The sequence below is a fragment of the Puma concolor genome, chromosome B3 (genome assembly GCF_028749965.1).
Source record: "Puma concolor isolate L17-30 chromosome B3, mPumCon1.1.hap2, whole genome shotgun sequence".
In the NCBI taxonomy this organism is placed as follows: domain Eukaryota; kingdom Metazoa; phylum Chordata; class Mammalia; order Carnivora; family Felidae; genus Puma; species Puma concolor.
Window position 1 is genome coordinate 35,139,304 of NC_141672.1, and position 20,580 is coordinate 35,159,883.

Consider the following 20,580-nt stretch of genomic DNA (forward strand, 5'->3'; position numbering starts at 1 on the left):
CCCCCCCCCCCCCATTTCCACTGAGCTCGGGATTACTCGGAATCCCTGCAAATCCTTTCAGTGCCGTTTAATTCCGTAAGTATTACTCGAGGGCCATACACTAAGTGCCAGGCAGGCACCTGGTTAAGGCTGGGGGCTGGCGAAGATGGGCAAAGACCAGACAGCCAGAGGCGCCGCGCGCGCTCAGGGGCACCTGGATGGGGCACCCCGCCCGGTCGGAGAGCGCGGGACGGGGAAGGCTCCCGGAGGCGACGGCAGGGCGGGACGCTCAGAGCCCGCAGACTCTGTACCCGGAGGCCTAACCGCAGACCCTAGCGCGCCTTTGCGGGGGCGACCACGTCAGAAACCCCGACCTGGCGTGACTTCCTGCCGGGGAGGCTCCGCGGTCTTGGGCTCTGGACGCGGGCCAGGGAGGCGTCGCCCGCGCGGGGTCGGAGGTGCTTCCTGGGCGCCGCGGGCGCGCGGAGGAGCGGGCGGCGCGGGGACAGCGCACCTGGAGCGCCCGGAGGCCCGGCTGGCGCGCGCAGCGACATGGAGGACGGCGTGCTCAAGGAGGGTTTCCTCGTCAAGAGGGTGAGCGGACACTGGCCCGGAGGGCGGCTCCCGGAGCCGGGTCCCCAGCCCGCGCCCGACGGCGGTCTCGGCGGCCTGGGGACAGCCGGGTGCCGGGGTTGGAGGGCGGCTTCAGGTGGAACAGAGCGGCCGGGGCACACAGGCAAGGAGGAGAGTTCAGCTTGGCTAGTGGTAGGAGGCGGGGGGCGACTCCTGAAGGGTTATCTTAATTAAAACAACGTATTAAGCTGGAAAGAGTACAGTATTTAAATATGCTATATTGAAGCAACCTAAGTGTGCTCGCGGCGCCCGTCTATGTACGAACGCATCATCTCCTGTACTATTCACAGTAACCCCTGAGCGAGGAGGCAGCCCAGGCTTCTGAATGAAGCTCTTAGCGTGTAGGAGTCCCGGACCTCGTGTTCTTCAGCCCCCCGCAGTCCCACACGTGTAGCACCACTTTCCTCCCTTTCCCCAAAGGAGAAACTAGGTTCGGGGAGGTTAATTAAGCAGCTTGCTTAGGATCTCGGTGCTAGTGGTGATGGAGCGGGTGCAAACCCATAAGGTTGACTCCAAACCTTATTCTGTCCACAGCAGGGTGGGTGTTGTTATCACTGAATTACAGATGAGGAAACTGAGGGGCAGAAAGATGAAACCACTTGCCCAGGGCCGGGGGACTAATAACTGGGACTGCAGTCTCCATCCTCAGTCCATGGCCCATGGCCTCATGCCCATGGCCCATGTCGCCTTTCCCACAGCTTACAAGACTTCAGACAGACAAAGAGCACACAGATCAAGGTGGAAAATGAACCAAAGAGCAGCAGCAAGAGGAAGTTCAATATTTTAAAATTCTTTTAACATTGATGTCCACACTAAGGGTTTATACTAACATAACAGCAGGGCATAAAATCTGGGGATGAGACTTTTGGCTCTTCTACTGAGATTGTAGCTTTGGGAGGGAGATGGATGAAGAGAGATGACGGGGCTCCCCCTTCCATTGCCTCCCCTGGTGGTCAGAGCAGCCCTGAAGTCTCAGATTGCTTTCAGGTCCATGGGTAATGTAGACATGCTATGTTACACATTATTTGTATAGGAGGGCAGGGGTGTTGTTTGCTCAAAACTACAAGCAGGAGATCTAGTAGGAGGCTGATGCCAGATCAAGGGTCAGGCTGGACACAAGCAGGTACCAAATTCCAAGCCACTGTGGTTAGTCCTTCTCGTTCTGTGGAAGCATCTTCACCTCAGAAAGACAACCTGTGGCGGGGTTGCTCCAACTTTCCTGCACCTTGTGAGGTGAGAGGGAGAGTGTGAGCTGGGCAGGGCATCTGATAGGCATCTTTGTCCACATAGCTTGGCCCTAGTAGGGGTCTCCCCCAGTTGCTGGAGTTTCCTCCTAAGATTCCCCACCACCACCACCATGCAGAATCCGGGAACGCTAGAAGGAAGGATGTGAATTCTCTTCTGGATGGCTGCCCAGTCCTGGGTCGCTGGCCAAGGGAGTTCAGGGTGCAGGGAAGTGAGAACAGTCTACAGGTCCAGCCCAAAGGCCCACAGAAGGCGCTTGGCTGAAATACTGAATGCTCATTCCAGCTAAACCCAAAGCCTGGTGTTTGGAGGCTGGCCCTGAAGCTAGCGGAAGCCACACCCTTTCCTGCAAGGTGAGGGACCTGGCTGGGTGCCCCTGCTAACAGTTCCCGCCTATTGATCAATCTCAACTTTTTCTCCCCCCCACCCCCACTCCCTCTCCTCCTGGGTGGCGCCGGCAGCAGCTTCTGTATCCACTGGACTAGTTGCAAGGCTAGGGCCATGGGATTCCATAGATTTAGGACGGTTTAAAGCCTGGGGTGGGGGCAGGGCCTGAGCTGGAAGCCCAGAGTACAAAACAGTCATCACCCAGGAGGGTGAAAGCGGTTGACGGGCAGGGGCATGATAGATCTGGCTCTCACTCCCGCCCAGACAAGAAAGAAGCAAAGCTCCAGGCAAAATGCAGGGCACTCACTTGGCCTGGCTTTAAAGGAGGGTGAGGGGGAAGGAAGTGAGATCAGCACGGACAAGATTGCTTTTCCTTTAAGAAGACACTGAGGTACTTCAGGCCTTGCTGCCCAGCTCATACCTCTGATGACCCTCTTAGAAAATGACATGGCAATGCTAACACCCTTTGGCCTGAAAATGTCCTTTGTAGGAAGGACTCTATCCCAAGAAAATACCATCAAAGCTTTATGAACACAGTATTATTTATGTAGTGAAAAAACTGGAAACTACCTATATGTCCGCACAAATAAACAAATGACTAAGTATATTATGGTTTTGCAGATGTTAAAAATGCTTATAATCTAAAAACCCAAAAAGTGAAAATATAAAAGGTATTATTAGTAAGGAAAAATAGGCATAGAAGAAACAAGTCTGGAAGGAGTTCTGCAGGCTAGAAGTCTGAAATCAAGGTGTTAGCAGGGCCATGCTTCCTCTGAAACCTATAGGGGAGAATCCTCCCTTGGCTCTTTTGCTTTGACGTTTGCAGATTTTTCCTTCCCATGTAGGGAAAACCTTATAGGGAACAACCTATTGTTTCTTTATCCTGTGAATTTCCTTTACTTGTACTCACACTTCCCTTCTGACACTGCTGGTCACCAAAAGTGTAGAGGTTTTCCCCAACACCAAGCAATTCTCTGTGATACCAGCTACATGTCCTGCCATTTAACTCAATTCTGACACTATCTACCTAGAGATAGTATCATATCCCATGGGTTAAGAGATCAGTCCCACAAAACTGCCCCCCTCCACCCCACCCCACCCATACTTTAGACACTAGCTGCACTTCTGACTGACCAATGGGCTATCGATTGGAGGTTCCAATACACCCCCTTTTCCATTTCAGTTAATTTGCTACAGTGACTCACAGAACTCAGGAAAATATATTTACCAGTTTATTAAAGGATATGATAAGTGATATAGATGAAGAGCCAGTTGGAAAACCTGGGTAGGGCAAGGTATGTGGGAAGGGGCATGAAGCTGCTATGTACTCTCCAGGCATGCCAGGCTCAGCATTTCCATGTATTTACCAACCCAGAAGCTCTCTGAACCCTGTATTTTTGGGATTTTGTGGAGACTTCATCACATAGGCATGATTGATCATTAACTCCGTTTTCAGCCATTCTCCCTTCTCAAGAGAATTGGGGTGGGGCTGAAAATGCCAAGCTTCTAATTGTGGTTCTTTATGGTGACCAGCCTTCATCCAGGAGCCCACTTGAGTCACCTCGTTAGAAAAAAGACGTTCCTATTACCCAGGAAATTACAAGGGTTTCAGAGCTCTGTGCCAGGAGCTGGGGACAGAGACCTAAATATAAAACCTATTATCTCACGCAGGCAATTCTTGCCATTCTTGGTTTGTAGATGCATCACTCTAATCTCTGCCTCCACTGTCCCATGACCATCTTCTTCTTGTATATCTCACTGTCCAAATTATCCTCTTCATATAAGGAATACCAGTTAGTATTAGGTCCGCCCTAATCCTTTATGACTTCACGGTATCCTAATTACATCTGCAAAGACTCTATTTCCAAATGAGATCACATGCATAGGTACCAGGGGTTAAAACTTCATACCTTTTGGGGAGGGAAACATAATTCAATCTGTAACAAGTACCATCTCTGCTTTTCTAGGGTTGTAAGGTCTTGGGTAAGACCTTTATGGGCCTCAGTTCCCTCATCATTAAAGTAGGGAGTAGTATGGACTTTCTCAAAGGGTGCCTCCAGCTATAATATTCCATGCCTCTTGAACCCAGTCATAGGTTTGTTATCCCAGCTATGGACTCTCCTCCCTCTCCCTAAAGGGGTTCTAGGGACTCTAAGCCACTTGTGGTTGGTCCGGTGGGCCTCTGGCCTTGGCCAGCCATTTGCAGACAAGGACCTGGAGAGGGAGGAAACTCCTTGGGTAGAGGGAAGCCTGGGATATCTTTCAACTTATACCACAGTAGTTTTGGCCTCGATCCCTTTACCTGGTGACATTAGACCAGTTCCTTATTTCTGCTGAACATGGCGTGCTTTTCTGTAGACCAGGGATAATGGAGTTCTCCTTCCCATTTTGTGGATTATTATGGCATCTGCCAACTGAACTGCCTGCTCCAGTCTGGCCCACTTCATTCAGCTGTTCTGCCACAGTGTGGTCAAGGTGATCTTCTTAACATGAGAACCTAAGCCTTTCTTAGCAGCTTCTTCTTAGAAGTCTTCCAGGACTCCCCTCTGGCCACAGTATACAGATCAAACTTTACTGCATGGAACTTGAAGCTGACTGTGCCTGCATCACTTCTGTCCTTTGCCCACAGGCCTCTGAGCCTCATCCATACAGAACCAGTTGGAGTTTCTCAAAAGTGGAAGTGGTTTAAGCTCTCCTTTCCCTGCCTTCCTGACCTGACCAACTCTACACAACCTTCAAGACTCAGCCCCAGTAGCAGCTCTTCAGGGAGCCAACCTAACCCCGCTCACTCTCTTTTGAGCTTCTTCTTCCACCTAAGCTGCTTTTCGGGGTTTGCATCATGACCTATATCACTTCTCTATTGTTCTATAATAGTTGCCTCAAACCTTAATGTCTTTTTTTTTTTTTTTAATTTATTTTTGAGAGTGAAAGAACAAGCAGGGAAGGGGCAGAGAGAGAGAGGGAGACAGTACTGACAGTGCAGAGCCCAGTGCAGGGCTCGAACTCATGAACCTTGAGATCATGACCTGAACTGAAACCAAGAGTCAAGACACTTAGCTGACTGAGCTAGCCGGGTGCCCTGCCAGAGCTTAACATCTTAAAGCCGTAAACATTTATTGTCTCACATAATTTCTGAGGGGCATGTATTCAGGAAGAGCTTAGCTGCAAGATTCAAGTCTCTCATGAAGTTACAGCCAAAATATTGCCTAGTGTGGCACTCTCCTGAAGGCTTGGCTGACTGGAGGGTCCGATTCCAAACTCAATCACATGGCTAGTGGCTGGAGGTCTTAGTTCCTCACCTCTCTATAGGGGCCGGTCATGATGTGGCATCTAGCTTTCCTCAGAGTCCGTCTTTTCTAACCTAACCTGACAAATCATTACTCTGCCGTATTCTCTTGGTCACACAGATCAGCCCTTGTACAATGTGGGGAAAAAGTATATATAAGGTTGTGAATACCAAAAGGTGGATATCCTGGGGGACCCCACCAGTCATCTGTCCTGGAACTTATCACATTGAGTGGCATCATTGTGTGTCTCCTCTGCTGTCTTGGGTCAGTATCTTGTTCATCTTTGTCTCCCTGCTGCCAGCCCAGTGCTTGGTGCAGTAGTAGTTAGTCATTGATTGTTGAATGAATAGATAAGTGTATGAATTATTTCCCTAATCATCTCATCAGGATTTTTGTTTGTTTGAATTAAAATTAATTTTCCATTATAAAAATAATACATACTTTTATTAAAAAAAAAACTAGAAAAGTACTCAAGGCTGTAAATTGAAAAATAAGTTTTCATTCTTGTTGCCTTATGTCCAGTCTTAGTCCTTAGAGATGACTATTACCAATCCTGAGGTATCCCTTCAGAAATTTTCTAAAATAGCTACTAGAGTCATTTTTAGGTATCGTATGAAAAAATGTAAGTAAAAGTGCTTTACCTGTGTTAAAGACCATTGGCGCTGTGATTCTTGTTGACTCAGACTGCTGTTTGACCTTGAGGGCTCCACCAATGACCTTTCCTGCCATCTGTTAGGATTGGAATGCCTCCCCTATAGCCACAGTGGGCATGGTATTGTTACACAGTTAGAATACTTTGCATTATTTTATTATAAGCAATGATCCTAAGTGTCTCAATACATAAAACCTTTTCCCTCTCCTAGATGATTTACTCCACACACATCCCCGGAAGTAGAATTATTGGGTCAGAAGATTTGAACATTTTTTTTGAGGGTCACAAGCTGCTTCAGGGTTTCTACCTACACAGTAAATCCTTTCTCATCAGCCTTTCTCCTCAGACCTCTCACCCTTACTGTCAGGATCTGTAGTTGCTCATAAACACATTCCACTCTAGTGAGTTTGAACAGAAAGGGATTTCATGGAGGAATAATAACTATTAAGTAACTCAGGAATATTTGGGAGGGCCAGAGAACCTGGCTGGGATGCTATAAAGCCAGAGATGATGTAGCTAGACAAAAATACCTACCAGCACCAGCAGACATTTCTAGCGGAAACATCATTGCTGACATTGTTTGCTATTTGTCCCTGGTAGCCCTGGGGACTGGGTGTCAGAAGAACCTATTCTTCCAACATTGTTCTCTCCAAAAATTCCTGTTTCCCGTGGGAAACCATGCATAGGGGTGGCAGCCACTTGGTCACCTATCAGTTCCCTTCGTGCCAGGGATTCTGAGAAATGTAGCATTTTGTCCAGGAAAGTACAGTATCTCCAAACTGGTTTGTTCTGTTCAACATCTGTTGGTGACACTTTCTTGAACGTCTCCAGCCCCATTTCTCCTCTCCCTGTTGCTTTAGTTTGCTAGAGTGTTGAAACAAAATACCACAGACAAGACAGCTAAACAGATTTATTTTCTCACAGTTGTGGAGGCTAGGGTAAAAGGTCAAACTGTCAGCAGGTTTGGTTTCTTCTGAGGCTTCTCTTCAGCTTGCACATGGGCACCTTCTTGCCATGTGTTCACATGGTCTTTCCTCTGTGCATATTCCTCCCTGATGTCTGTGTCTCTGAGTGTCCTTTTCTTATAAGGACCCCAGTCAGATTGGATTAGGGCCCACTTGATGACCTCATCCTAATCTAATCACATTTCTAGGGCCCTATCTGCACCTACAGTCAACACTGAAAGTTAGGGCTTTAATATATGAATTTGTGTGTGTGAGGAGTGACATAATTTAGCCTGTAACACCTGTGTTTTAAGATATAAGATTATTTGACCTTCTTCACTTCTCTACCTCACACCAGCCCCCATTCCATCAACTAGGATTGCATTCTCCCTGTACACAATCTTTTGAGCCAACAATCTACTGCTAATGCTGCTTCAACAGCCCCTCAGAAGGGGGTCATCGAAAAAGAGGACCCGAGTCTGGGCCATGTGGGGAGCAGTAGAGAACCCCAACTGCTGAGACGTCAAAGCCAAATCTTCTTTGTTTCTTGAAACATGTCTGCCCACATCAAGAAAAGCTGTCACCCGTCATGTTACATGTCGATCCTAAGTATGGGAGAGAGCAAAAAATGTAAACTTGAACTTGACTATGAAAGTTATCTTCTGTGAAGAGCTTGATCGCCATGCAATGTAATAGCACTTAGACATATTAATAAATTCTTGTCATATTAACATAGTTAAAAGTTTTATTGAGTTGCCACAGTAAATTGTTTGGGCATAGCCCAGTGCTCACTCGGTCAATTCCCACAACTTTTGGTTCCCTAACAGCACTGTGCACAGTACACATCGAACAATCACAGTTCCACAAATGTGAGAACACGAGGAGACTTTGAACTTAATAAATGCTAGGAAATGTAAGGAAAGGAGTGAACTAGGGAAATGGTCTCTGATTCAGATAAAGCCCATCTCTCTTAGTTAGAAGCTCGCTCTTATTGGGCTCTGCTCTGGGAAATATGCCATGAAAGTTGCTTTCATGAGTATGTACTAAACCCATTCCTTTCTGATTCCTCAGCAGACATTCCCTCATCTGTTGGTCTGTTCTAGAAATAGGCTCTTTGCCTTTACCTTACTATCCTGTCCATTGGCTCTATGACTCACTTGAGAACCCCCAAACTACCCTGTCTTTCAGTCTTGCCATACCAAGCTAAGCAAGATTATTAGGGTCCTTAGCACTGGTAGACTGTTTGTGGCTTCAACTTTACAAATTGCCTACATCTTTGACTAGTGACATTCTTTCTAGGAATATATGCTAAGGAAAAGAAAATCTGAGATGCAGATCAGAATTTATGTGCAAGAATATTCACTGCAGAATTGTTTATAACAGTGAAAAAAAGAAACAACCTCAGTTCAAACAATAGAAGATTGACAAGTAAATATTGCATCCACCTAGCGGTCATTCAAAAACATGTTTTAAAGAAATACATCAGTGTGAGATGATGCTCAGCAAAGCTCAACAAAACAAAAACTAGACAATGAAACTATATGTAACATGGTCCTGATTTTTTTTTTTTAAACCAGAAAGTAAAAACTAAGGAAAAAAGACAATAAGAAAACAAAATGTTAGCAACAGCGGTCTCCTAGTAGTAGGACTTCCTCTTCAGTATACTTTGTAGTTTCTTTCAAGGTTTATAACCACAAACAAGGTCAAATGGGAACTGGAAGGTCAATGCCAAAGGTCTTGGTTACATACTCAGATGACAAAGAGATCCAGACTGATAATGCTTTTTTCATGCACATGAAAATAAAACGTATGATTCTGAACTAGATCCTTTCTTTGGCTATTAAAGATATTACTAGGGCAATTGGTGAAACTTGGCTGGGGGTTGTGGAATTGATGATAATAATATATTAATGGAAATTTCCTGATGTTGATGGTTGCATTGTGGTTATGTTGGAAATATCCGCCCCCTTTTTTTGTAGGAGATGCACAATAAAATATTCAGAAGTGTTGGAGCATCATGTTAAGAATTTACTCTTAAATGATTCTATCATACAAGTTCTTAATACTATTCTTCAGCTTTCCTATGAATTGAAATTATTTTAAAATAAAAAAATTAAGTGAAGTTAAAAAAAAAAAAAGATAATGCTGTCCCCCTTTCTGGGCAGTTGATCCCACGGCACAGTCTGGCTACCTGTGCTGTGGGACACCTCTCCCTGAACACAGTGTCGTCCCCTCAGCCATCTCACCACAGGGCTGTACTGTCCATCCTCAGGGTCACATTGTCCACAACTGGAAAGCACGATGGTTCATCCTCCGGCAGAACACGCTGCTGTACTACAAGCTCCAGGGGGGTCGGAAGGTGACCCCTCCCAAGGGCCGGATCCTTCTGGATGGCTGCACCATCACCTGCCCCTGCCTGGAGTATGAAAACCGACCCGTAAGTGAAGGCCCCTGCTTCTCGGCTCCTTTCTGCCCGGGACCCTCTCATCTCTGGCCTCTTTGGTGAAGGTGATGTGGATAATAGGAAGAGCTATCATTGAAAAAACCTAAATTCAAGTCCTGCTGAGCTGTGTAGCAGGTGTGACCTTGGGCAAGTAATTGAGCCTCTCTGAGCCTTAGTTCCTCCTCTATAAAATGGGGTAAAATAGTGACACCTCACTATCCCCCATGATTCTGTTGAGAATCATGCGGAAGGTAACAGTCTGTCAAAGCACCTTGTAGGCTAGGAGGAACCTCACAAATGGGAGCAACTATTGCTATCTTGGGGTTCAATGTGATGGCTTTCATCCTCTAAGGGGGTGAGTGTTCTAAAAGTCAGGCGCAGCTTCAACCCTACCATGAAAAATTATCTGAATCAGTCGTTTTTTTTAAGGGCCCATTTTGTGCCAAGAAATATGCTAGGCTTGGAGGAGTCAAGGAAGAAAATGGTAAGAGTGCTTTCCCTGCAGTTAGTCATCTTATTATGAAAACAAGTGGTTAATCGAAAAACATTCTGAGTTCCAAATGTTGGTATAAACATGATTAGTCATAGAGAACACCATATTCCTGAAGAGGAGGAAGACGTATTTATAGGCTGTTGAGTCAGGTACAGCATTGGGAGGAATAGAGACTTGGCAAAGATCTGAAAGAGGAGAGAGGCAGATATTCTGGAATGTCAGGTGGAAAGTCTTGAGTGAAAGTGAGGGGAGAGATAGGGATAGATTTGGAGATGACGATGGCCAGTGTGGCAAAAGGAGAATGTTCACCAAGGGAGCAATGGGAGATTGGCTGGGGCCAGATGGAGGTAATGGGGAGTCACTGAAGGTTCTGAAGTAAGAGAATGGACTGGTGGAAACACTCTTAGGAGGACTAAAATGAGGAACTACGCTCTGATTCTAATAGGTTACTAGATCAATAAAGAAGGGATCTAACCACTTATGTTTTTCTTCTTTGACTTTTCTAAACCAATTGACAAGCCTTTTAAGTATAAGAAAACGTTTGTGACAGTCCATTCTGGAAGGTGGGTTTCCTGGTATTATGTTAACTGCTGTACTCTTTTGTAGTTTTGACTTTTTCTCAAATAAGAAAACAAAGGGAGCTATTAAAATAGTGAGTCATGAAATAAGGCAAAAAGTAGGGGGAAACACAAGAAAATGTTATGAAGGACATGTCAACTGGATGTTGAGGACAAGGGAGAGGAAGGTATTGAGTGTCATTCCACCCTATGAGGTTGCAAAAATGAAATGTCATTCTACAATTTCCTCTGCTAATCTGGAAGTGCCACTGATTAAGGGAAAAAGTCAGGTGGGGTAGCATTCTGTTGGGTGGAGGTGGGGCTGCCGGAGGATGCCCAGCCTGGGAAGACTGGGGCTGCACCTTCTTCCTTGTGGGTAAGAAGACCAAACACAATGTCTGGACACATAGCAGATGATTAGTAAATGTTTGTTGAATTGATGTTTAAGAAAGAAGAAACATTTACAGTGGAGACGTTTTTAAGAGGAAAAACCCCTAGTTTTCTAAGTGAAGTTAAGACTCTAGTTCTCAATAAATTAAACCCCAGACCTTGTAGGGTTGCTCGTTAACCTGATGCCCTTTAACAATCTTTAAGGGACAGTGGAAAGCAAGAGTGCTGGTAGAACGGGCTGGAGATAGAGAAGCTTTCAAAAAAGGAAATAAGTGAAATTTGCTAACTGGAGTTGTGAACTTCATGTTAATTTTCCCTAACATTCTCAGATTGTCATCCTCCCAGTTCAAGAGTACTTGACCTGCAAGAGGTCAAGAGGAGCCAGCAAGTTCACTAAGAACACGTTATAAAGTATATACATGTGTATGTGAATGTATATATGTGTATACACACACACACACACACACACACACACACACACACACACACATATATAGATTTTATTTTTTTAATTTGGGAAGCTATGAAAGAGTATGTGTGAATTTCACATGGAATTATATAGTCTCTCCTGAAATTCTTTCATTAAAATGTTGATTACAGACTGCCAGTGCAGGTGCAGGGAGCTGGGTGAATTTCTTCCCCTACGATGCTGATGAGTGAGTCAGTGTTAACTTGGAGGAACGGATTTGTGGTATCCTTTGGGACTGTGAACCGGCCTCATCTCATCACTGTTTTTACTGTTAGTTGAGGTGAGGGATGTTGAGTCTGCAAACAAAGCAAGTTGGGAATTAATGCACTGGAAGACAGAATCAGAATGAAATAGAATGCATCCGCTTTCCCAAAAGAAGCAGTAGGCTTCTAAGATGACATTTAATAGGGTCAACATCAGAATCCCACAGTGGCCAAAAATAACCCAAAAAACCCTAAATGCACATTTAAGGAATGGAGGAGATGTGGCCTACATCAAAAAGACTGTCTGCTGACCTCATAGAGTGCGAGTCTATGGTGCCACCAGAGCTACCTTGGGCCGTCAGCCGTGCCACCCTGTGTCCCTCAGAGCTTTCCTGGAGCAGCCGGCTCCATTCCATGGGTCATAGTTTATGAGAATGGCGACCACCTGCAGAACATGTAACAGAGCATGAGCTGATTAAGGGTTTAAGCCATATGATATGAGAAGTGTGTGAAAGATTGGGGATGACTGAAGAAAAGAGGACCAAAAGGAGCATAAGGTACAGTTCCTCCAACGTAGGTGTTAATATCCCCATATGACAGATAAAGAGACTAAGGCTTGTTGGGGTTCCTTTTTTGTTTTGTTTTTTGAGAGAGGGAGAGGGCCCAGTGAGTGAGGGGCAGAGACGGGGGCTGAGGGGGGGAGAGGGACGGAGAGGGAGAGAGAGAAAAGTGGGGCTCACCCGAAGCAGGGCTCATGGTTTACCCGAAGTGGGGCTCGAGCTCACTCGATGAGGGACTTGAACTCATAAACCGTGAGATCATGCCCTGAGCCTAAGTCAGATGCTTAACGGTCTGAGCCACCCAGGCACCCCTTGGTGAGGTTCCTTAATGTGCCTAAGCGTTCATAGCTAAGTGGCTAAGCTAGGATTTGCATTCAGATCAGTTGGACTTGAAAGCCAGTACACTTCTCACTTCAGCACAGGGGCTGTCATGGGAGGTAAGGTTAGTCTGTGTGATTAGAAGCAAGGAGGCAAAGTACCCAGGCAACAGTCCCTACGCTAACTAGTCTGTCCAAGAGGGAGAGCTTGCCTTGTGAGCCATGAGCTCCCTGTTGCTTCAGGTTGACAAGTGAATCTTTGAAGACCACCCCCTGGGACGTGGTTGAGGGGTTGGGAGTTTGGCAGCCACCAGATCTGTGTGTCCTGGGCTTGTTGTGACCCCGTCATCTTTGTTTGGGGCCAACATTCTCTGGCCTGCCAGGCCTCTGAGTGCTGGTCTGACGAGCCATCTCTTCCTGCAGCTTCTCATTAAGTTGAAGACTCAAACATCCACTGAGTACTTCCTGGAAGCCTGTTCTCGAGAGGAGAGGGATGCCTGGGCCTTTGAGATAACAGGGGCTATTCATGCTGGGCAGCCGGGGAAAGTCCAGCAACTCCACATATTGAAGAACTCCTTCAAGCTGCCCCCTCACATCAGTCTGCAGTGAGTACCCAGCCCACCCCTGCCCCTCACCCTGCCTGGCTTTGTTGCAGTTGCTTCTGTCAGTGCAACTGGGGAGGGGTGGGTTCTGTTGTTACTACACACGCCTGTCTGGTGCCACCATTGTGCATCAGGGTTTTCTGCTGTCACTGTCCTGTTTGTATTATTTTTTCTGCCTGGGAGTGACCCTCCCTCCCTGCCCTGCTCCTATGTAATATCTTGGGGCCTCTGCTGCTTTCACACCTCAATGTCTTGAGACCCTCCCTTCAATTTCAGCCAGGGTGTCTGGGGCTATGTCACAGCCCCCTAGGAATCTCCACTCACCAAGCCACTGGTCTTGTTTGCAGCCTGGTGGCAAGAATGGTGTGTTCTGGTAGTGGCTGCATTCTTGCTCTATGAGGTTCCTCATTCATCCATCCATTTATGCATGCATGCATCCATCCATCCATTCATTCAGGAAATAGTTATAGAGGGCTTCTTGAATGCCATATACTGTACTAGGTGCTCAGGAGATGCAAATATGAATAAATAAGGTCTCATCTCAGTGGCTTTCCAACTCAGGGGCATAAATAGAAAATGAGAAAAGATCTTCTATTGGTGGCAGGAATCATCTCACAGAACAGAAGGAAAGCATCATTGGTGGAGGCAATACTCTAAAGTGGGGACGTCAGAAAGGACTGCCATCATGGAAACTGTTACATCTACAGGAAATACCCCCTAGCCTTCCAGGCAGCAGAACTGTTACACCCATCAAAGACAAGGCACGAGTCCATTCCTGGGCTCCCAGAAAGCTCCATGCCAGTCACTGAAATCTTGATTGTGCAGCCTGGGTGCTTGCTAGACCATGGTGAGTGCAGGAGGAGCAGTGGAGGTAGGAGTGGGTTGAAGTGATGGGTGACTTTGAGAAGTAGCTGGAGGAGGTCCGACTTCTGCAGATCATAGAGAATCATTATTGTATATTATTTTGCTTTTAAGTTGAAAGTAATAGCTCTTAAGTTTTGCCACAAAAGTAATACCCATCTAGTGTAGAGACATGAGAGAATTTAGATGAGCAAGAAGAAAAGAAACATCCTGAAATCCTACCTCTCCAATCTGATGCATTACGGAAACGCCTCTTACTTTGTGATGTGTATCACACCGTTTGCCACTTGCTTTATACCTGTAGCAGCACTCTTGGACTCCCCCTCCTACCTGCTGGTGTGATGTGGGTATCACACACTGTGGGGCCCCTCTCCTTTGCCTTCCTTCTGTGTAGTCGCATTGTGGACAAGATGCACGACAGCAGCAGCGGAATCCGGCCAAGCCCCAACATGGAACAGGGAAGCACCTACAAAAAGACCTTCATAGGTGAGCATCCCCTCTTGGGGGCTGGGCTGGGCAGTGGAAACCTGGGGTGTGGCGACCTGAGACTCAGCCATGCTTGCCTTCCTGTGCTGAGGCCAGAGCTGCCTGTGGCCAATGGGCTGGTCTGAGATGGCCGCATGCTCTTGGGTAGAACCCAAGGCTGCCCAGGAGGTTAGGGTCAATGAGGTCACAGCCAAGCACCCCCAGGGAGGCTGGTCTGTAGCCTGTCATCTGACTGATGCTCCCCTTGCCCCAATGCAGGCTCCTCCCTAGTGGACTGGCTCATCTCCAACAGCTTTTCTGCTAACCGTCTGGAGGCTGTGACCCTGGCCTCCATGCTCATGGAAGAGAATTTCCTTAAGCCAGTAGGCGTCCGAAGCATGGGAGCCATTCGCTCTGGAGACCTGGCCGAGCAGTTCCTGGATGACTCCACGGCCCTGTACACTTTCGTAAGTTAGGGAGTGGGTTCTTCTTGCCGCTGGGGCAGAGGGAAGGAGAAGGTAACCGAGTGAGGGCCAGGGGATCCACAGTCATGGGCCAGAGGCCTAGGGTTTGGGGACTTCTTCACCCTCAGGGGGAGTGAGGTTTCTGTACCAAGGATTTTCCTGTCCCCTGTGGTAGTCCCAGAGCCTGGAACTGGAGCCTTTTTGTAACAGAGCCTTTGTTCACTCCTTCCCACTAGGCTGAGAGCTACAAGAAGAAGATAAGCTCCAAGGAAGAAATTAGCCTCAGCACTGTGGAGTTGAGTGGCACAGTGGTAAAACAAGGCTATCTGGCCAAGCAGGTATGCTTGTCTTGGAGAGAGAGATGGACAGAATGCCCCCAAAGGGTGGGAGGGGCTGAGCTGCTAAAGGGCACTCATTACCAGCAGAATCTGCTAAAGCAGGAGCCGGTGGCGGCTGCAGGGAGCAAGGCAAGAGGCATGAATGTGCCCGTTCACACACGTGTGCGTGTGTGTCCCAGACACAGGGGAAAGTACGCATAAGTCAGTATCACAATGCTAAAAAACGTCTGCAGCACTGCCCAGTTCATGCATTTGTCTGGAAGGACATTGCTTACTGGATCAGTGTTTTGCATTTGCTGGCCTTCAGCTCCAGAACACTTCCTGGGGTCTCTGTCTTCTTCCGTGTGACTCTGCATACCCTCCAGATACACTTTTCGAAAAAAAAAAAAGTCTTTTAAGACAAAATTCTGCAGTGTAATGTCAGTGTTTAAAACCTGACTGTGGTCACTACCGCTAACAGTGTTTGGAGAGCAGCCCTGTCCCAGGCACACATGCGGCCTTTCTACCTGTGCCTGACACACAGGCTATTCTGTGAACAGAATCCCCACATCCCAGCATGTGAAGTGACCTCTGCACACCCTTCGTGTTTGTGCATTTCCCACACACCGTGCGAATGTGCATGTCTGTACCATGGACACACGTGCTGCTCAGTGCCCTGCCCATTTTTACTTGGAGCACATGGCTGTCCTTGTCACCTGCTTCTTGCATATCAGGATCCCCATCTGCTCTTGGATTATTTACTGTGCATGCAACTGCCTATCTCCCCAGATAGATCTCTACTGCTGCTCCCAGGCCTGACAGGAGTCTAGTGAGGGGAGGCAGTGAGGCCCTGGAAGACCACGAGGAAGGTGTGGGAGGGGCTCTGGGTGTTCCAGGCTAAAGGGTTGAGGAAGCTTTGCGATCCAGGGGGTGAAGCCAAAGAGAGTTACACACACACCAGTGTCTTACACATTTAGATTTTAACATAGAAGTGATCATTTCTTTTGCTGATGCAGAACGTTGAAGTGGTTTTCGCTGTATTTGTGTGCACATAAGTACATGCAACTGTGTGTAGGTTTGTTTTTTTTGCTAAGTTGACACTTAAAGTTGGAGCCCTTGGGTTCAAGTTTGCCTGTGAGCTCTTAGTGTAGCTGACACCTGCTGCCTCCCTGTCCACCTTACACGCTGAGTGGGCCCTGAGTCATGCTCCCCTCTTCCTTCAGTGTGACCCTCTTTGGTTCTGGGAACTTGGCTAACTGTGACAGTGTTTTTGCTAATGTGTCTCTGAGCAGGGAAGTCCAAGTCACTGCAATCCCTGGGTCTCCAGCAGACTCCTCTTAGAAAGTAGTCTGTTGGAGCCAGCTGGCTTGGATATTTGGCATTAGCTGCATGGAGGTGGGAGGAAGGGACAGAGCTGTCACAGATGAGCCTTGAACTCCTTCTTTGCCTCAGGGACACAAAAGGAAAAACTGGAAGGTGCGGCGCTTTGTTCTGAGGAAGGATCCGGCTTTTCTGCATTACTATGACCCTTCCAAAGTGAGTGTCACATGTTCACTTGGTACCCGTGTGTGATACTTCCAGACCCTTCTCTCCTGGGCATAGCAGGCAGCTGGCTGTACTTCCTTCCTTTCTCTCAGCATCTCTCCCTCCCTTTCCTCCCACAATCCAAGCTGCACTCAATGGTCTGATCATTCCCTTCAGCACGCTGTTGCCTGCTCAAGAGGGTTATCATTATTTTGAGAGGAAAGCATCTTTTAGTTTCTCCAAAGCTTTTTGTGTGGCTGGGGAGGGTGGAGCGGGCTGATAGACTCCTAACTAGTGCTTTCCAGCCTCTTCACCCCTTTCTATGAGGAGATCCCATGAATCCTGCCCCTCAACCTTTTTTGTCCCCACCAGTGTTGTGGAAAGTTTCTTTTACCATGTACTGTTTAGGTCATAATTTACTAATTTTGTTTTCTTTTTTCTAATTGATCAAAGGATTGCTACTCTGAGTTTCGAATATAAGAGTTATTGTGTGATGAGTTGATTTAATTCCAGTCAAAAGCAAAGAAAAATGGCCTTTTAGTTGGCCTGTCCAGCCTTGTCTTGGTAGATGTAGGATTTTCATTCATTTTTTGAAATATTGGAGAGTGGGCAGTTCCTCCATCACCAGGCTTCAGTCAGGAATTCCCGCCCTAACAGTGGCACACGATGGAGTGAGGGGAGGAGTGTGGCCTTGCCACTGCTGGCAGTGAAATGAAGGCCAGATTTCCTTACTAGTGCATGTCACATGGCCGTGTGATGTCTAAATTCAGCCTCACCTACTCTTCCAGATGACTCTCTGACTTCTTAGCGGGCCTCAGGGTGGTTACAGGCAAGAGTTCAACTCCTTTTTCCCTTTTATGCATTCACACTATGCCTAATGAGGAATCCTTTCCACTGCAGGAAGAGAACCGGCCAGTGGGTGGGTTTTCTCTTCGTGGTTCCCTCGTGTCTGCTCTGGAGGATAACGGCGTTCCCACTGGTAAGGTGCAACTTCACGCTGGCCTGCAGGCCTCAGGCTCCTCCTCAAATCCCCCCCTGCTGTGCTGTCAGCAGTGCTCTGCTGATGGACTGAGCTATGGGAGCGGAGTATGCTCTCTCAGTGAGACGAATGGTGTGAGTTTGAAGCCAATTTCAGAATTAGGGAAAAGGGCAAGGGGGGTGGTGTTCTTAGTCTTTTAACAACACAACTAAATAATCCTTGTCTCTGGTATTCTTTCCCCTCAGTTTCTGTGCCTACTGGCAGATAAATTGCCACCTAAGAATAGAAGCCTACAGTGTTTAAGGATTAGCAACACAGCTGAATGTCTATTAGCACGCTAATTTCACAATGGCCACCTAAGACAGTATTATTCCCATTTTATGGACATGGAAATTGAGGTTCAAAGAAGTGAAACAAGTTAATATCAGGTCCCAAATCTGTGCCTGCTTTTATCATAAGCATACTGGATTCTTTGATGTGAATGGAACTGTAGATCTGTGGTTGGTGCAGGGAGCAGGCCAGGAGGGCACAGGTGAAGGACAGGGAATGGAAAGCAGGAAAAAAGGGAAGCGGGCATTGGGTGGGATTCCCTAACCACATACGTTGGCACTGAAAAACACTTCATATGTATTTTTGTTTTTGGCTCAGTTGACTTCTAGCTGAAAGCAGACATGGATACTCACTCACTGATTTTTCTTCTGCCCAGGGGTTAAAGGAAATGTCCAGGGGAATCTCTTCAAAGTGATTACCAAGGATGACACACACTATTACATCCAGGCCAGCAGCAAGGCTGAGCGAGCTGAGTGGATTGAAGCTATCAAAAAGCTAACGTGACAAGGGAGCGTGTTCCTGAAGGAACAGGACAAGGTTTCCTTCCTCCTACCGGATGGGACAGACAAGATATCCTGGAGAATGGGCGTGTGCAGACTTATAGCTTCTTTGTATATTTTGCACTACTTTGCAGTGAGACTGGTGATCCTTAGATCACAATCGGCAGTGGTGCTATTTCCTTCCCCACCTTCCTGTTAACAGCCTGGAAATGCTAGAACAACCATTAGGCGTCAGCATCTTGACTTTCACCCATCTTCACAGCCAGCCATTCCTCGGGCACCAAGGTAGGGTTCCCTGTTGTAACACTAACTAGCCACGTTGCAATACTAAATAAAATGCTAATATCGTGTTGGCTGTCTCTGAAGTGCTGTTAAAAACTAACTCCTTCCTTGGAATTAATAAAAACTGCCATGTTTTTAGCTATTAGAATTTCCTGGACAAAGTTGTATGGTTTTCAAAGGTTTTCCATACTCGAGCCTATGTAAATTACTATGCAAGATTATGAAAACATGTCAAGTGACCTGTCACTTCATCTTAAAATGCTTCATCTTAAAATGGGGATGATGGCAAAATTTTGGTTGAACATTCCTTGAATATTGATTTGCTTTGAAAAAGAAGCCTGCATAAGCATATATACTGCAGAAATCATGGGCTCAGTTGGGATTACTCACACATACAAAAAAGAGTGAAGTTACAGTGTTTCTATGAAAAATGGCATTCAGAAAGAGATGCAGAGCAGAAGTTGCTAAAGGACAGAGAAAGATGTAAAAGAATTAAATTAAGGCATGAAATTTTTGTTTTAAAGTTAACATTGAGACATGTAAGTACCAAGAAGCTTCACCAGTGGGGTTAATCTGAAGTAGTGAAAAGTCTGTATCATACAGTATCTTTAAAAACATTTTTATTACTTTCAAGTTTATACAGTAATCTGGCACAAGCTACTGCCAGCATTCTTGCCAAGTACAAGTGCTTAGACTTCCTTTAATGAATAGATATGTAACTTACATTTAAGGGGAATAGTTTCCAAAGTGCTTAAGGAAAAAATTTTCCTTTTAGTTTGAACTGTCTCCTCTTAATCTGGTCTAGAAATACCTGACCTGAATGATCAGGAATTCCAAGCTAATGAGGTTTTATTTTATTCCTTACATTGTAAGAGACTGCCTTTTAAAGCACCATTTTCCATTTGGCATTTCACCAAGGTCTGATGTCCCTGGAATTAGTTTCTTTATTGCTCTTTGAATATCAACAAGTGTTTATCTAAATTAAACTGCATTTGGCTTGATGGCTTGACTCCAAATTGGTGCAACGGCACCGTTCTATATAGGTGTATCAGAATCTTCATGCATTGAAAAAAGTAGATGGCCATCACCTTGAGGCAAATCAGGGGGCAACTGTTGCCAAGGTACCAGTACTTGAATTTTTAAAAATCCCAAACCATTTTAATTGATGGATCTTCATACAAAAGTAGCTAAAATGTTTGAAAGTATGGCAGCTGAGAAATCATCATAATGCTTGGCGTGATTTAGTGCTTAGCAGGTCTCTGTAGGTTTCCCCTAAATGAAAATGACCCATGTACGTACTGGTCCGTCTTCTTTTGCTATAAAATACAGCAAATAAAATGTTTTGAATGTTCCCACTTTTTCTCGGCTGGTTTTGACTTTCAATTATGGTTTTGACTTTCAATTATGATTAAACGAGACCCAAACTACTGCTAATTTTCAGTTGTGTGAGCTGATAACTGCTTTTACCTCAAAGGCAGAATGGGGAGTAGATGAAATTGTCAGTTTTTAATGAAAAGACGCTGTGGGGAGATGCAAGATTTGGATAAAGTTGTCAATTGTCCTTGTCAATCTGTTCCTCAGGTTATCTGGAGATGGGTGTGTAGCTTGTCCTCACGTTTGGAAGTGATCTTGTTAGGGCAGCAGGGTATATGTATGCTTTTACTTAGTTCTCTCCTTCAAGGTATCAGTGAGGTATT

General features: G+C 46.2%; 1 protein-coding gene and 1 long non-coding RNA gene across 2 annotated transcripts; one reads left to right on the top strand and one right to left on the bottom strand.

Annotated features, from left to right (window-relative positions):
• Positions 1-353: 353 nt before the first annotated feature.
• Positions 354-18,951, top strand: PLEK2 (pleckstrin 2). The gene is made up of 9 exons (XM_025918564.2): positions 354-573; positions 9,400-9,564; positions 12,983-13,164; positions 14,417-14,508; positions 14,767-14,954; positions 15,188-15,289; positions 16,721-16,804; positions 17,693-17,771; positions 18,478-18,951. Exons 1-9 carry the CDS (start codon positions 532-534, stop codon positions 18,603-18,605), a joined length of 1,062 nt encoding a protein of 353 aa, XP_025774349.1. The 5' UTR covers positions 354-531; the 3' UTR covers positions 18,606-18,951.
• On the bottom strand, positions 11,535-13,665 carry LOC147579885 (uncharacterized). The gene is made up of 3 exons (XR_015252267.1): positions 13,486-13,665; positions 11,995-12,127; positions 11,535-11,775 (listed from the first exon to the last, which is right to left on the bottom strand). It is a non-coding gene; the product is annotated as an uncharacterized LOC147579885 (long non-coding RNA).
• Positions 18,952-20,580: the final 1,629 nt, after the last annotated feature.